At 43.4% G+C, this 18,068-nt stretch overlaps 1 protein-coding gene across 2 annotated transcripts; it reads left to right on the top strand.

The window, feature by feature from the left end:
* Positions 1–4,996: 4,996 nt before the first annotated feature.
* On the top strand, positions 4,997–17,046 carry si:dkeyp-69b9.3 (myocardin). Of its 2 annotated transcripts, none has more exons than XM_034197158.1 (16): positions 4,997–5,305; positions 6,201–6,342; positions 8,406–8,459; positions 9,309–9,364; positions 9,782–9,848; positions 10,551–10,676; positions 10,921–10,997; positions 11,131–11,271; positions 11,911–12,076; positions 12,199–12,370; positions 12,503–12,644; positions 12,738–13,319; positions 13,425–13,523; positions 13,671–13,808; positions 13,892–13,946; positions 14,025–17,046. In XM_034197158.1, the coding sequence occupies exons 2-16, from the start codon at positions 6,288–6,290 to the stop codon at positions 14,444–14,446; spliced, it is 2,352 nt and encodes a 783-aa protein (XP_034053049.1). In that variant the 5' UTR covers positions 4,997–5,305; positions 6,201–6,287; the 3' UTR covers positions 14,447–17,046. The 2 variants fall into 2 exon arrangements, with proteins under 2 accessions (XP_034053049.1, XP_034053048.1); XM_034197157.1 differs by having other exon boundaries at positions 10,801–10,997.
* Positions 17,047–18,068: the final 1,022 nt, after the last annotated feature.

The following is an 18,068-nucleotide window of genomic DNA, read 5'->3' as shown; positions in this document are numbered from 1 at the left end:
GTAGACTACAGACACAGTTAATAATAATTGTAATATTCCAGTTATAAACGACATGAATCAAAGATGTGTTGCTGTATTTTAGTGGTAAAAAAATATGCATTCATCATCATAATTATTCTATATATATATCATTTACAGTGCCTGTAAACCGGAGGAGAACGCTGGCATGTATTCTCCTACTTGAAAGACTACGGGGGGATGGGGGGGAGGAGTTTACCTTACGGCTGCGCCGCGGCAAAAATAGGATTCATCCTAATTTTAGAGAAGCGCTGCGCCGAGCCGCTTCTGGGACGCGTCTGAGCCGTAACGCGGCGCGTGTGGTGTACCCATTGACTAGAGTGGCCGCGATCCTTACGACCGCCGCGGCGCGGCCGTAACACGACGCAGACGCTCACCAGGAGTGGCGAACAAATAAATGACCAGACCTGCTTTATGGTGTCATTTGATTTATAGAATTGTTGCATCAGTTTTATAATATACCGGAGTCAATGTTAGTTTTTGCCAACTTTCTTTGTTTAGTATCTTTCAAACTGTCTCTAACATTTATGCTATCTTTTCTTTCCAGCACTCACTCAACTAGAGGTCTAACTTATCATTATATCACTATAATAAACTATAAAGCTGCCAGAAACTCAAAAGCCTGTATAAATAAAAATGACAGAGATGGCTATACAAATTGGATTCAAATTCAAGGGTATAATAAAATATTGTTTCACTTTTTCTGAACACAAATACAGCAGATAATATGTAAGAAGCAAAACTAAATTACATGTAATATAGTTTTGTGAAAATACTGCAGTCTTTTTACATGCAAGTGAGTTTATGTATCCATATTTGGGAAATTATGAAAACAAGGGATTGCACTCGAGGCATATTTCAAATAAAATTGAAAATGAACATAAATATGCACATATCATATATCTTCCATCTACGTAACATTGCAAAAATCAGGCATATCTTGCCTCAAAACGATGCAGAGAAACTAGTCCATGCATTTGTTACTTCAAGGCTGGATTATTGTAACTCCTTATTATCAGGGTGTACCAAGAAGTCAGTCAAGTCGCTTCAGCTGATTCAAAATGCTGCAGCTCGTGTACTAACCAGAGTTAGGAAAAGGGACCACATTACTCCTGTTCTGGCTGCCTTACACTGGCTCCCTATAGAACACAGGATAGAATTTAAAAATGTTCTTCTCGCCTACAAAGCCCTTAATGGGAAGGCGCCATCTTACCTTAAATAACTCATTATACCCTACTGTCCTATTAGGGCATTGCGTTCCAAGAATGCAGGGTTGTTGGTTGTCCCTAGAGTCTCTAAAAGTACAATGGGAGCCAGAGCCTTTTCTTATCAAGCTCCACATTTGTGGAATCAGCTTCCAGTTTGTGTTCGGGCGGCAGACACCCTATCCGTTTTTAAGAGTGCGCTTAAGACCTTCCTTTTTGATAAAGCTTATAGTTAGGGCTGATTAGATTCAGCCCCTAGTTTTGCTGATAGGCTTAGTTTGTCGGGGGACATCTTACTTCTTCCTTCTCTCTGTCTATACCTGTGTACTCTCATGTTCCGATTAACCCAGCTTCCCCAAATTTCTTTCTTTTTGGTGTCTATATACGCCGGGATCCGGAGACATGGATGATCCTGCGGTCCTGTGTCCTGGATCTTGAGTCGTGGCTGTGGTCCTGGATCATAGGCCCTGGATGGATATCCTCGTGGATTCATCTTCCTATTATACACACATGCATTTCCAAACATTTGGACTACCTATGTTGCAAATGTATTATCTTTTCAATTTACACACGGCATCTATTGCACGTCTGTCCGTCCTGGGAGAGGGATCCCTCCTCTGTTGCTCTCCCTGAGGTTTCTCCCATGTTCCCCTTTAAACTGTGGGTTTTCTCCGGAAGTTTTTACTTGTACGATGTGAGGGTCTAAGGACAGAGGGTGTCGTATTGTCATACTGATATTCTGTACACACTGTGAAGACCACTGAGACAAATGTAACATTTGTGATATTGTGCTATATAAATAAACATTGATTGATTGATTGATATCAACTGAAAATAACAAACATAAACAGTTAACGTATAAATATTAACAGTGAAAGATATCAATCTCATATATCAATAAGGTAAAAGGTTATTTAATAAATAAACATTTTGTTTTGCATGATGAAATCTTAAGATATCCGTATTTTGCACCCAGTACCCTCAATTTTGAGTTGACTCTTATTTTCTTACTCACACTAGTATGCCCCTTCTCATCTCTTCTATAAAAGATGAGGCCCTTACTAGCCTTTTTATTGTAGAGGCTCATTGAAGTGCTAAGTTCATATTGTTAAGGTCACTCCGAGGTTCCAGCCGTTTAATCAGCTCTGTTCTGTCAGTAACACAAAACAGACCCGGTCCCCTAATTGACACCACTGGGCTGTTACACTGCTGAGCCTACAAGTTCCTCAGAGCGTGATGATGATGAATATTCAACCGGAGCAGTGTCGGATCAGCAGTCCAGCTGGAAATGTGTGTGTACAGTAGAGTGTGTGTGTAGGGTTGGTAGGCGTCCAGATTGCACACAGCTTCAAAGTGCAGTGACAGACAGAGGGATGATGGACAGAGTGCAGACAAATATTTGTGTGGTCTGTTTGTGTGTGTGTGTGTGTGTGCGCGCGTGCGTGCGTGCGTGCGCGTGCGTGCTGCGTGAAGTGGAACGGGCAGCAGAGCCTCAGAGTGGCACAAGGCACATGGCCAAGTGATTGAAGTGATAAAGGTAGAGGAGCAGAGGAGAGCAGCTGATGAACGACCAGGCAGCAGACGTGATGGAGTGTGTTGGACCGGTGTGTTTCAGCTTTATACTCTCTGTGATACATCCTGCACCTTGATATGTTTGTTGTATATCCACTCTGTTGCATCACACACGACCCATTATTGTAGGCCAAGATGATGGAAAGCTAAACTAACCATGACTTTCTTCTTCTTTATTGTCATTACACAGCTCAGCCATGGGAGGGCACACTCACACTTGTGATGTTCTGCATGTACTGCCACATTCCCTATGCTGGCTCTCAGCTCTCTCAAATGGTGGAGGGATACTTATACGAAGGTGAAAGGCAGAAGACAGTGAGCCTGGGGAGAGCTGGATCTACATTCAAACTCTGCAGTTTCAGGAGCAAAGGAGGCAGGTTTGACATAAATATGAAATTGCCCATGAATGTATTTTTAATCCAAGCGTTATGATGCTTCTCAGTCTGTGTGTTGCATGTGAAGGCAGAGCCCTGCACACACAAAAATGAGTCCAGAATTAAACTGAGAAATATGATATTTCACAAGGGAAAGGTTAGCAGCTTGCAAGCCTCTTTGCTCACCAGACACAGTGCAGGGTTAACACTATGGAGTGTATGTAAGTGTGTGTGAGAGAGAAAGTGGTAGAGAGGAAGGGAGGGAGGGAGAGAGAGAGAAGGAGGGCAACAGGTGTTAATCAGAGAGGGAGACCAGGCTGTAGACGAGAGGGTGTGGCTGGGCAGGAGAACCAGAGGAATAAGCAATTACATCACCTTTCCCTCAATAATGTGCCATGCTGTCAGTGCAGTCATTGTTTATATAAGTCTGTGTGTGTGTGTGTGTGTTTGTGTTTGTGAAATGCTTTTACAGGGCATGAGAGGAAAAGCAGTCAAAGGTGAGATTCGATAATGATGAAAGAAGCAGACATTCTGTGCAAAAAGAGCCGTCAGTCTATAACCTCGTATTAAATTAAGGTTCCCATTCACTTTGTGATCCATTAGTTGTTCCATTTTGTTCCATGGCAACCGTAATTGGACCATACGTTGCTATCTCTGCTCCGTGTTCTCCGATTAGTGGATCTCCACGTCATTTTCTCTTTCCTTTCACATCTGATGGAATGAGAGCAACCCATTCCCATGCTGTATCCCTGTGTTATTGGCCCCAGCTCTCTTCCTGTCCCCTCAGTAAAGACTTCCCCCGGTGTTGCACCCTCCCTGCCTCTCCAACTTTTGCTGTCTCCTCACCCTCTCTACCTCCCCCCTCTGTTTCCCCCTCCCAACGACCTGCTGAACCAGCACACACCGGCCTGTCTGTCAAATCGACAGAACAGGTGCTCCAGCAACGACCTCACGTCCCCCACTTTTCCCCCTCTGCAGCCCTAAGGCTCATTCATGCACACGCACGCACGCACGCACGCACGCGCATGCACACCAACACACACACACACACACACACACACACACACACACACACACACACACACACACACACACACACACACACACACACACACACACACACACACACACCACACACACACACACACACACACACACACACACACACACACACACACACACACACACACACACACACACACGTAGAGAGCATGCACACACTGGCAAACACTCTCCTGCAAGTTGCAAGCTTTGAGGTTAAACTCGAGTGATTTCGCTTGGCACCAGCGCGATACTGTAAAGTATATGCTGACGGACACTGACTTACTGACCTGTGACTCTCAGTCGTGTCATACACATTCACACACGCCACACACACACACACACAAGTGTAGTTGCACGCAAACACTACTAGATCACTTAAAGAGGGTGACCCAAAGGTGTCTTGACAGGAGCATATGAGCCTGCAGTGCTGCTGCAGTACATGATTTGATGTGAGTCCAAAACACTCCCGGGCTTTTCTCGCTGACTTGTAATAAAGCGTTTCTTTATTCTGCCTTCACTTTTCTATCCATCACATTATGTGGCAATTCAGCTCCTACCATTGCTGGACTAACTTCACCAGTGAGCCTACTTTTCCTTAAAGTCACGTACAAACAAACACAAACATGCTTATTGTCTTTGATTCTGCACCTGAATCAATCAGTCAGCATATGCCAGGGGGGAGTGAATTGCTGCTATACGAGAGGGGAGGGGGAGACGAGGCCATGGAGGGGGAGGGGGAAAGTTTGACAGTCGCTCACAGTTGGCACCAAGGATCCAGGATGCATTGGGGCGGATGGTGAGAGGGGGCAGAGAGAGCGAGGCAGAGGTAGAGAGGGTGAGTTTGTATCGCAGTAGGGAAGAGGGAACCACTGATCCTTTTTCTCTTTGCACTTCACCTTTAGGGGAAGAAAAGAAGTGTGAAAGGGGGCAAACAAAAAAAAAGGATATGAAAAGAACATGAAAGAAAGGAATCGTTATTAAACGCACTACGAAGTTCTCTCTTTCCCTCTCTTCCTCCACCTCGCACCTCTCTCAATTTAATCTTAAATCCACTCTCAATTTCCCCTGAGGGACTCAATTCTCTCTTTTCCTGTAAGTATTCTCTTTCATTCTCTTGCTGTTATTCTCTCTGTGTTTTCAGTGCCTGCTTGTGCCTCCGTGCCCTACTGTAAAACATGTCTGTTGCAAACAACACATCTAAATCAATTGCTTGTTAGTAAATTGCATTTATGCGTGTGTGGCCTTCTTTTTGGACTTTTGTAAATAAATGTGATGTGTGTGTGTGTGTGTTTATGGTATTGGGAATAGGAAGAGCACTGTGGTGATTTAGTATGCATAACCTCGGCTACTTCACAACATGTGTGTTTGTGTGTGTTTGTGTTTGTGTGTGTGTTTGTCCATTCCCTTCAAACAGGCTTCCTCTGGGTGTTCTGTGGCCGGCCAGCTCAAATCAATATTGTTTATAGGTTGTGTGTGTGTGCACTAATGCAGCTTAGGTAGATTCCCAGCTCTCTTTATTTCAGCGAGGCAGTCCCACTTCTTTTAGTGCATGACACATTCGCGGTCCTGCTGTCACAGTGTGAGTGTGTTGTGCGATGCTGTAGGTGTTGCCACTTCATGTTTGTCCGTCACAATCGGCCCTGACGTCTGAGTATCTGCTGGGGCTTCTGTCTCTGTCACCCCCCTCTCTGTAGAAGCCATCTTGTCAGTTTAATTCTCTGTATCGTTAGTTTGTCTCTGTGGGTGGGCCTGTGTGACTCTCTGTGTGATTATGACAGGCTGTCTATAGGGAGGCCTGCTGTTGCCAGAGCAGCTCGCCGCAGTGTTCAGTCTGCCTGTAGGTCTGGAGACTTTGCGTCTTTATTTCCCCCTCCATCTATCTCCGCTGTGCTTTGTGTGCCTCTATCAATATCGGTTTGTGTCTATCAGTGGATTAACAAGCATCTGTCTCTCTCACTACCCTGCTTCCTCTGCTTCTCTGCACCAGTGAGAGGCATAAGGAGAGGGGTCCATTCCTCCTGGTAGAGCGACACCAGGAACTTCCTCTCTCTCACCCCCACCCTCCCCCTCCACCATGACACTACTGGCCTCCGAGAGGTCGCTTCTCATCAGGAACAAGTTCCGCTCAGGTGAGGATCCTGAAGTCTCAACTCACGCCAATTATAACAGAGAAAGGTTTATTATCCCCACAGAACAATGGCTCTATATCTGGGGAATAATTGGCATCGTTGACATCGATATGTAGAGGTGAAGTGTTGGAGAGGGTTATTGGCTGGTGTGTCACATTGTCTATGATGTGATCAATAGAGTGATGGTATTGATCGGGGTGAATGTATTAAGGGATTGATACACACTGACACACATGTCTTGAATAGATGTGTAAACAGCTGAGATTGAGACCAACGGATGTGCTCATGACACTGTGTGACACTTTAACCATTGTTGATAGGCATGGCAAAACAAACAGTTGGCCTTTATCAGGAACCTTTCTTATTTAAATAAACTTTTAACTCCATAACATAGTGAATGCATGTCTTAATAATCTACAATCAAACATAAAAAGGTCCATGATTATTTATGATTGTATTACTTTCACAGATTCTTTATATCTTGAGGCCAAAATCTTTACAGAATATCTGAATGATTTCCAAATGATATTACCGAGTTTAACTAATCCAATGTATTACTTTACTGATTACAACTTTCAGGAGACAAGTGGCATTCTGTGACAAACAGCATTCAATAAGTGCATCATTTAAGTTTCCCTACAAGTTGTAGCGGCTGCTGTTTTGTTCACAGGCAGCTGTCGTTAACGGCTGGTAAAATAGGAAGGCAGGGAAATGACACAGACACAGTCCCCTAGGTGAACAAACACCTGCTGGAAAACGTGATTCCTCAGGGCAGCTGCTCTGTTTGACATCATGTATGTACATAGCAGAGTCTCTGCTACACCATAAAGTCGCTGCGACATCAAACTCCTGTTGGGTCTTTGTGGGAAAAACATTGGCTTCTGTCAGCCATTAATACATATGATCTAGATTGTTTGAGTTCTTCTTTATTCTGTTTTGGATTATCATTGGTGTTGACATTAAAACTGTTCATGTCACAGAAGTAGGCATATGCTAGATGCTAAGGGTCAATATTGCACTCATAATGTTAAAATACTGGCTCCTAACCTTTAAACGAAATCAACTCGCAACCCTTCCTCACATCTAGGAGTTCTGAGAAGAGTGTTTAATTGGGATGATTTTAAGAAGAGTATTTACAAGACATTTGTAAAAAACTGAATCCTAGTTAGAAAGCTATTAACATCATTCAGAGTAAAATATTTATGTTGTCTTATGTTGTTGATCATCTAATGAGGATTGACCCACATGCTGGGAACCATTATGTACAGTAATGCTTCTTAAGTAATGCTATTTAAAAGTCTATGGCTTATATTGGGACCTCTACTTTACTATGTATGCCTTTCTGTACTACTCAACGAAGGCAAAACAAGCTAAAAAACATTGTAGATACTCACTCATACGCACACTGGAATCAACCAGAAACGTCAGTGTGATAAACCCTGCTGGCCTGACTTGTTAAGACAGCAGAGCACAGTGTGTTAATCACCTTTGAATCCAGATCTTTACAACATTAAACTTTTGTTTTGAGTTGTCAGAGAGGCAGGAAGACACAAATGAGGATGACGTGAGGAGGGGATGCATGAGAGGCTTGTGGAGAGAGCGGGACAGCTGAAGGGGGGATGGGACCAACAGAAATAGACATACTGAGAGATAAATAGTCACTGCCCTCAGCCCCCCCTGCACAGCCCACCCCCCCCTTCCCCTCGTCATATCTCTCAGGTCTCAAAACTCACCGACATGTATCATGCCCAGCCCTGCTGTGTATGTACTGAATGCTAATGTGCATTCGGTGGTGTGTAGATCTGTGCAGGCATGCAAGGAGATACATAATCTATAAGCATTGCAAAGCTTGAGGTGAAGTCATTTACAAGGCCGTATCATTTAATGATGATCCTGATGTTTAAATTGCTAAACTCTTACCTTTATACGTCAGTCATTTCTTTTTGCCAGATCATTTTCCTTCAAATCAAACCAACTTACTGTATCTGAGTAACTTGCGATGTTTAATCTTTATTTTTGTTTGTTCTTAGCACAGCAGCTTAATCTCTGTTCTTGTCTTTCAGTCCTGCAGTTGAGGATTCAGAACCGAAGGCAAAGTGAAATCAATGCAGACTTAGGTTAGTCTATGTGTGTCATTTACATCGTGATTGATTGGTCATCTCTTTTCACTGAGACATGATTACCTATTGATTAGTAAACATCTTTGTAGGTTTTATTGTATTGACCTGCATTACTCTTATTTGATTTTCTTTTGGAGTCTAAAACATTTTTGGTGAATTATTACATTACTTAAAACCTCTTGTTGGGCCAAAGCATAGAGGTTGATGTCAATGTATAATGCACAACTAGTTAAATTATAACAGCATTAACCATACAATGTTAATAACAGGAATACAATCTGAATAACATTTCATTCAGGATGATGAAATATGTGTTTTATGAATCAGGGGGTTAGGGTATGCTATGGTAAACAGAAATACACATGATATGCAAGATGTACATGATGTTTAAATTAATAATAATACAACGTGTACACATTTGTTAAAAATATATAAGTTAAAAGAATATATGTGGAAAGATAAGTATCATGCATTAATGGAAGATCAGATATGAGCATACATTCAACATAATTTCAGCCAGATCTCTGCACTCAATGCAATAAACAGTAATTTAGTATAGAGATACAAAAACAATCTCCAGGACTGTGTAGATATGCTGCTCTCCTGCTTTAGCCCCCCCCCCCCGTATGAGGCTGAAGCAGGTTGCACACAAAGTGCTGCACACCCCGCCAACACAAAAGAGCACCTCATGCTGTAACTTGGAAAAATGAGTGAAGGCTGAAAAATGCTTTGTTGATGCTCTGGTTCACCTCATTTGCTCCTCTACTACACAAGAATCTTCTAAAAATAACAAAAACAACAACTACTGCCTTTCATCATATAACCCTGTCTTCTTTGTTTCTATAGGGTTAAAATCTGCCTGCCAACCTAAAAAAGCAGAGAAAGACCAGAGTGAAGCTCTGGTGAGTAGAGTCCAGTTTCTCAATAATATACAACAGCATTACTTTTTCACAGTATCCATCAAATAATCATGTTGATGCAGTAAGAGTAATCCATGCAATATAGTTTTCCTCCAACACGTGTTTTTTCCATTCCTGTTCATTTGTGTGGTTGACTATAGTAGGTACTTCATGCTAAAGACATTTTTAGTAACCTGTCTTATTTACACTCGTGCGACAATCATTAACATGAAGTTTATCAGCGTCTTGTTTTTGCACAGGATCCATTCCTTTATAGACTTTGCAAATGTTCTTAGAGAAACTCTGGTGTGAATGTCATTAGGCTACATTGGCAGTGAAGTACAGTGTTATTTAGATTGATCCTGAATACAATGCAATGTTGGCCCTGGCTGTTGGTTGACCTGCTGTTTCCTGATGCAGCGTCTTACTGAAGATGGTGCTGCACAGAAGTTGCCCCCTGGTGGTCTCAATGCTGAAACTGCACAAGGTGATGCCCTGCATACAATAATGTAGCTATCTCCTTCCTGCTCTACCCTGTCTCCTCCCAACAAATTGTATAGTGGCATATTTCCCTCTCTCTCTGTTCCTCTGTCTGTATTTTATCACACATTTTATGCTCTACGCTTCCTGTTGTACAGTGTGAGGAAATGAGGCGTGTAAATCTGGCGATAGGCTTGGTGTTTCATCAGTTGTCAGTTAAATAGATATGTGACCTTGTTGTACACTGTAACTCTGCATTTTAAGCAGCCTGCAAACATATCAGTGATTGACAGCGTATGATAAACTCACCACCCATCCAGGGATCAGAGCCGTTGTTTACTGGCATCTCTCTCTGTTCTCCACACCTTCAACCTCCCTTTCAATTTGAAAATACTATTATTATAACATCAGGCCTTTCAAACTCCCTCATTTCCTTTTCTGCCCTTTTTTAAATGTTGGGTGAGTGTGTGTGTTCATTTCCAAGGGAGAACATCTCCCTGTGGACAGGAGTGTTTACTATTTTCAGATGCTCTGCTGGTTTGAATGTGGATTGACTGCCTGTGGCAACACCGTTGTGCCACACTCACATCACATATGTTCTGAAATCCTGTTGCTTCTCTCTCTCCAAATCCCCTCTTCTCTCTGCCGGTCTCCCATCTGTCCCCCCCATCTCTCCACTTATATGCACCATTTCTCCGTGCCCCCGCAGAGAGGACTGCGTGTGGGGCCCAGAGGCAGAAGAAGGCTCGGCATACGCAGGACCTTACTGAAAGGATCCGGCGTCCGCCAGGGCCTGTGGATCAACAGCACGAACACACACTGCCCCTGGAGAACCGTGAGTCAACATACATCCTCATGCACAGGCACACACAGACAGTCACACACATTTATTTTTCTCCTCATCCAATCTCCTCTCCTCCTCCTTTGACCTTACCTCCTTTCACTTTTCATTTCCTCAGGCCCTGCCTCTTTCCCTCTGTCCGCTGATGTCTTCGAAGATGACATTTCCTCCTGCCCCTCCTCCTCGCCTACTGAGCATCATGGCATTCATCAATCAACAGCCTTTTCTTCATTGCCAGGGCTCTCAGGTGACCAATTACTGAGTGACTTCTCAGCTGTGGGCCCACCCCTGATCCGCAGCCCTGGACATGCACAGGTGAGGAAACATCACTGATATTAGGACTCACCAAGGATACATTAATTCCTACCAATAAACTCTGATCAACACATCAAAGTGAATTTCAATCATCTCATATGTCAACTCTGATCATCTGTTATTCTGCCTTCAGTCTGGTTTGGCGTTGCTCCCGGCAACCGAGGGCATTCGACAACCCATGAGTGTAACACTTTGTGAATCAAACGGCATGGCAACACCTGGGAGACCGAATGGGATGTATCTGACCTCTCAGACCACACCCCTGCTGCCAAAGGTAATGTTGGGTTAGTGCATGCTAATGCGCCCAATTCAAACCCAGTGCTTTGACTTTCATTTTGTGACTCATTTAAATTTCACAAGGGCCATGTTTGTATGGAATAATTTCATGACTCTTTGAATAACATTATATTGTCAAGAATGCAGTCAATTCAATGTGATTTCATCACATTTCCATCCAGAAAAAAAACAACATTTATATTTAGTATGTGTTTGTACGTGCTCGTTATCGTGACATGTAGTCACAGCAGGTATCCAGCACAAACAATAAAAGAGCATTGTGGATGTCTTCATCCTAACAGCATGGTCATTCATCTGTTTTGTCAAACACAATGCTCTGCTGTATGCTGCTCTGCATTCATTACTGTCAATTTTCACTTCTGGGGGAGCTCAGTATTTGCCCTGTAGGTCAACACATTCACACACAAGCAGCATGGCTGCATGTCAGAAACACTGCTGTCATCTGGAGATTTGCGAGGCATTTGTACATTTAATGTAAGAGTTTAACCTTGACATGGGGAAAATGCCGTCTGACAATGTGAAAGGACTTGACATTTTCTCAGAGATATTATACATACTGCTCTTGAAATTAGAGATCACAGTAAAGCTGAATTGTGGGCAATGTGTCTCTTTACAGACAGCTCAGCCTCTAAGCCCCACCTGCGCCTCCTCACTGCCCACCTCCCTCAACTTCAACCATCATCCCCGCCCACGGAAACCGCGGGACACCAAACCCAAAATGAGGAAACTCAAATATCACCAGTACATTCCTCCAGACCAGAGAGGAGGGTCTGGGACTGGAGGTATGGATACAATGCTTTACAACATTTAGTCACACATTCGATCAATTTGTTGAATCAAAGCTTGGATCGTGGCACGCTGTTTACATGTTTCCTTTAAAATTGTTTATTTCTTTATTTCTCAGGAGGAGCCAAACAGAAGAGCCCGGCTCCTAGCCAGTCCTTAGACCCAGCCTACTCCCATCTACTGAAACAGCAGCAGGTCTTCCTCCAGCTGCAAATCCTCCAGAACCAGCAACAACAGCAGCAGCAGCAGCAGCAGCATCAGCAGCAACAGCAGCTCATTGTTGAGCCCAGGTATGCAAACAGATTGCCTTTGATGCAGTGTTAGGAAATCCAGATTGTTAAACCACACAGTTATCCGCTTTGTTAATGAGTTATTAGTCCTCAGACATTTTTGGTGAGTAAATGCTTCTATAAATCCTCCAGTGATCACAATGATCTTGTGAAGTCTTCTGGAGCCATGCCACTGAATCCCCAACCTGTTCCCGCCACAACAAACCACACCCCTACAGACACAAACCCTGCTTCCAAGCCTGAGCTTCTCCCTGCAAATCTCGTTGATCTAACAGTAAGAAAAGCATGAAAGCACTGAACCTTTTATTTTTACAATGTATTACGAAGACATCTCTTAAGTGTCCTTTCTGCTCTTCCCTCTCCTCAGGTGTCAGAGTTACGGCAGCAGCTGCGAAAGCGTGGCCTCCCCGTCTCCGGCACAAAGCCCACTCTGTTGCAGCGTCTCCGCCCGTTCCAGATTCCTCACTCCTGCCTCACCCCTGCTCCCCTCTGCCAGCTGGGTACCAGCCTGGAGCCTCTCACCCCTACTGCCCTGTTGCCATCCAGCCAGAGCCCCGGCTCCAGCTCCAGCTCGGGACTAGACTCCCCCAGCAGCAGCCCGAACCAACAGATGTACATCCCGGACAGAGGAGTCCCTAATGGGATTCTCAGTGACGCTCAAAATGGAATTCTGAACAATATGCCGAATGGTTTCTCGAATGCTTCAGTCAGTTTGGCGGGTGAACAATGTCTTTCCAACGCTGTCTTCATGGCTCCTGCCAGCACCGCCTCAGGAACTCCAAGTCCCAGTCTCCCCATGTCGTCGTCCTCGCCCCTGCAGTGTGGGACCCCCTGGAGAAATGAGAACGATCAGCAGCAGCAGCAGCAGCAGGAGCTGAGCGTGGAGCTGGAGATGAGGGAGAGGTTACGGAGCAGGCCTAGGGACCGCACCACCAGCTCTGGCAATGAGGTGTGCAGAGACAGGCTTGGATCATTGCTCTATGATGAGATGCAGAATGACAGCAAGACTGCTTTCCCAGAATCATTCATGTTTTTTATGTATCATCTCTTACAGTCTTGTGGGGGATCCCTTCATCCGTTCCTGCAACAGGATCCTGGATGCTCCAGAGGGAAGCCAGAAACAGACGCACAGACGGAGGTGTTGTTTACACAGGTAAACATGCAAATCAATACACACACATCTTGGATAATCACTTTTCAAGGGCACACTACACAACCTTCAATCTGTAAAACTGGTCAAACATGTGAGCAAACTCCCATCACCCAGCTGTCAACTAATTTACCCCTGCTTTCTAATCAGGTGTTTTGCTGCCAACCGTGTGATGTGATTGGCCAGGATTTTGAGCTGCCAGTGCAGATTACAGCGAGTCCAGTTCAGACCTTGCCCAGTGTTCGCAGCTTGGAGGAAGAACTACAGGAGGCGATCCAGAAAGCACAGGTTAGATTCTGTGGTTGAGCAGGAAGACATAATCAAAAGCTACTTTTACACAGTTTGGAATTAAGTGTTTCCTTTGGCCACAGATGGACCCTCGGCAGTCCATAGATGACATTCTGGATGAGCCCATAGCTTGTGTTGGTAAGTATCCAATAATTAAAAAATAATACAGCTTATATTTCTTTTAGTGTCTCATCCTTTTTACTACCTCTATTACAGGCTCTGTTAATGTCTGTGATCATAAATCCCCTGCTCACTCAGTCCCGGGCCCTTCGCCGCCTCCTCCTCAGACGGATCAGTGCCAGGCCTCCCAGCAGCACAGGGATGACAGCTTCCTGCCCTCACCTCTTTGCTCTTCTCTCTTACTGGAACTCCCTCCATCTCCAGCTGTAATAAATCCCAGCCAGGTGAACCCAGCTCCTCGCCCGCCTCCCATTTGTACTTCCCCTCTGCCGTCCACTGGGAAGTCGCGGAAACGACGGGCTCCGACATCATTTGACGCTGCTGACTGGCTTGAAACACTGACGTCTGGCCTCCGCCCTCTTACTCCCCCGACAGCTCCTTTTGTTGAGTCAGACTTCAGTCTAGATTCAGATCTGAATGTCAGTCGAGTGTTGGATCTAATGATAGAGCAGTGGTGAGGAATTCTGTGTGCATAACTGTTTGTATCTACTGTATGTGAGCGTTTTTTGATGGTTGTGAATGGGGCAGCATGCATCCCACTGAGGGCACAAGATTGTGAATAGCCTCTGGCCCCTCCATCATTGAAAGGCTGTCAGAGTCACTGGCTCCACGCAATGTCGAGAGCTGGATTCATTGCAGCGAAGAGATTAAACATGGCTTTGATGGGGCAAAGAGAGCACAAACACAAGCACACACATAGACACTGCAGAGTGCTGTTTAAAAGCACTTGGGCTCAGCCAGAAATGACAAACAAGCAACACATCTGTGGACTGACACACTCCATAGCACAATGTTTGCAGTGCTAAACAAAAGAAAACCTGGTGGCATATTAATTTAAACATGCTTCCTGGATGCGCTGGGAGAATGTTGTTTCTGACTTATCTCCAAAACCTGTTGTCGGATTGGGTCGAGTGTGGCCCCTGGTGTTGACTCAGTCATTGAGTCCTAGCCATTCATAAAGCCCAGTTAGAGTGTGTAAAAGCCAGACAGAGCACACAGCTTGTGTGTGGCTCCAGACCTTAACCCCGGTGCCAGACACACAGTCGGCATGCAGAGGGAGCAAGCTGGCACAAGCTGCAAACAAGCAGTGTGTGTGTGGTGCTCATGCGTACGTGCAAGTGTGTGTGAAAGCTTATGTGTTGAGTATGTGTGTGTTCAATATGTCTGACTGTGTGTGACTGAGCACACAAGGCTGCTTCTGTTTTGTACGTGTCAACACCCAACTGCTTCCATGTACATTTCAACGCCAAATGCACTTGTAGTTATTTGTTTGCTTATAATTAAGTGTGCCTGTTTGTGTGTGTATTACGATTGAACGGTGAGAGGATACATGTGGAAGACAGAGAAAAAAAAAAGCTTTGGCTTTCTATGTCCATATTTCAGACCAGATATTTCATTGTAGGCTCATTGCCAGGGGGCAGCAAGTTATGTGTAATCATCAGCACAGCCACATTACCTTGTTCAAGTCACTGTTCTCAAGGAGAGCAATCAGGCAACCACCCCAAAAATAGTGCCCAAACAAATGCTCCAATCAGAGGGACCTTTCCTCATCGCTTTGCAAAAACAGGTGGTCATTTTGTTCCCTGATTAACCCCCAACCGTGTCTGGCCCGCTGCACAGTGCTTACCCGGCGACTAGAAAAGCACAATTTATAACCCAACCCCAAGGCCACACCTGTTCACTTAGTTTTATTTATTTATTATTAATTCCACACGTATTATTTGACATTGTTAAATCTTTGCTGTATATTTCAATATACAAAAACGACCATTTATATTTAATGAAAATGCACTATAGAATTAGCACAAAATAATATATTTGGAGAAGCTTCTTAATGATGACAGAAATCTTGCTTTTTATCCTGCATGGTTTACTGGTCGTGCAGAAACGGGCACATTATTTGTTTGCATAATACACTTTCAGTGAGTTATGATTCCATTCTCAACCCCGCTTAACATCATGAAGAATAAAGTCTGATGGGGGTACACTGCCATTAACCTCTGCCATACAAGATAAATGTAATTTAGATACAAGATCTCCTCTCCATGAACTTATATTCTGCCCTTAATTGGCTGAATGTTGCATCAATCATTTTGGAGAGCTCTGATTGGCTCAACCACATGTCGTATTGTTTCTTAACTAACTGGACATCTTTCTGAAAGACCACTTTTTTTTAAAATCCCTAAGCCTGGTCCCCTTCTCAGTCTCCAAAGTATTGTGTTAAAATAAAGGTTAAGTGCTGAGAGCAATATGATTTGTGTAAAGGGCACATAAACTGGCAGATATGAGGTCATCATGTCATGTTTTTTGTATGCAAATGTTTCAGTGTTGCTGACGGTCTGTTCCTTGTTCTGATGATGAACTGGTGTCTTACTAAGCAAGACAGCCATCATAAATGATTGGAACAAGATGTCTGTGCATTGGCAAACTTTCAACACACAGCTCTATGTTGAAGGGATTCTTGTACAGCTTTAACTACAGCGACTATGAAAAATGCAGTAGAATGTGGATCAATTGCTATGATAATCATAGCGATCAATAGACATTGCCTGCTGCATGAATAAAAAAAGGAAAGAAAGATGATTGGCAGGAGAGTAAGATGCTACCTCCTGTGACTTCCACTGCTTTACGGCCGACACCAGTGTTTACCTTGTTGCTTATTTAATTTCCAAACACTGGTGCAGAGTTTCCTGGAACACCCCTGAGATAGTTTCACTTGACTTAAACGCAGGTCAAATTCTTCTGTTTCGATCTAGGTTTTAATCTGTCCTGTTTGAAGCTGGTTAGGACAGATGTCAACTGGAAACACTATTTCAGGTTAATGAAACTCTGTTGGCAATGACTGCTGCTATAAATGTGAAAATGTGAAAGAAAGTAAAATGTGTTTGCTTTATTTATTATGTAAATTATTCATGTAAAAGATATCAACCACTGTCCAAAATTGTATTTAAAAGCAATAAGAAAATTAAAGTCTTAATAGATTTTCTATTTTGTTCCTCTTTGTTTTTTTCAGTTTTTTTCATTGCTGTAACATGAAACAATTAAAGGATAAACACGTGTTTGTTTCATGAAGAAAGAATGACTGATATATTTTCCAGGAAACGTTGCCAAATGATGTCTGATCAAATATTGATTTGAAAAAGTAACATTAAATATTAAAGTGTACCACTAGGACTCCATGAAGCAGTCCCAACATCTACATAGATTGATGGTTAATCTTCACAATGACACAGGTTTGTAATGTAGATAGAAGTTAGAACAATTATGTAGCTATACATACACATCTGGATTATCTATGAACTCATAGATAATAATGTATCATAAAGAGATCTACTATAAAGGTTGCCCCAGACAGTAAAGGCTATGGATTACATTTCTGATAGGAAAAGGTGGTTAAACTAAATGTATGTGTGTTGTTGATCATCCACTTGATTCAATATAGTTATGTAGATTTGTTCATTTTTAACAGGGGTTGTCGGGGCATAGTAGTTCAAATTTACACAACTCAGTTAGGATAAAAAAAATCAGATTAGACTAACTAAACGAGCCCCTGCCCCTGCACTCCCCAGATATAAAGGATGTCAAGGGGGAAGAATGTTCTAATCATTCCCATATAACCTGAGGTGAGGCCAAATGTGAGGCCTTTACTTGTGGCTTGGAGCAGGAGGTCCAATTTAAAAAGCAAATACAAATAAACTATTTAAAAATAAATGATATGTTATTCTCAGTATGACATTTTTTGACTGTTATCTAACTAGATTAATTATTAACAAAATATAAATAATTGTAGCAATTTCGTTTTTTAAATCCGACCTCAGTTGACCCCGTCTTTTGATTGGTTGCTGAAAGGTCATGCTAGCTAAACTTCACGGCCCAAAAAAGGTGTGCGCGCAGCGGCTGTGTCACGCGGGAACAGCGATTTGTTTCGTAAAAAAGCGAGGTTGGAAGATAACCGAAGCATAAATGGATTAAGGGACGATGAACTGTCTGTTGAACTTTACCTGGCGAAGCAACAACCTGCGTGGGCCGTTGAGCACCTGTGTTTCTACGGCCACACCACCATGCGTTGCTGGACTTATC

Source organism: Gymnodraco acuticeps, unplaced genomic scaffold (genome assembly GCF_902827175.1).
Source record: "Gymnodraco acuticeps unplaced genomic scaffold, fGymAcu1.1, whole genome shotgun sequence".
Lineage (NCBI taxonomy): Eukaryota > Metazoa > Chordata > Actinopteri > Perciformes > Bathydraconidae > Gymnodraco > Gymnodraco acuticeps.
The sequence above is the reverse complement of the archived record's forward strand: the minus strand, read 5'-3'. Positions and strand labels throughout refer to the sequence as shown.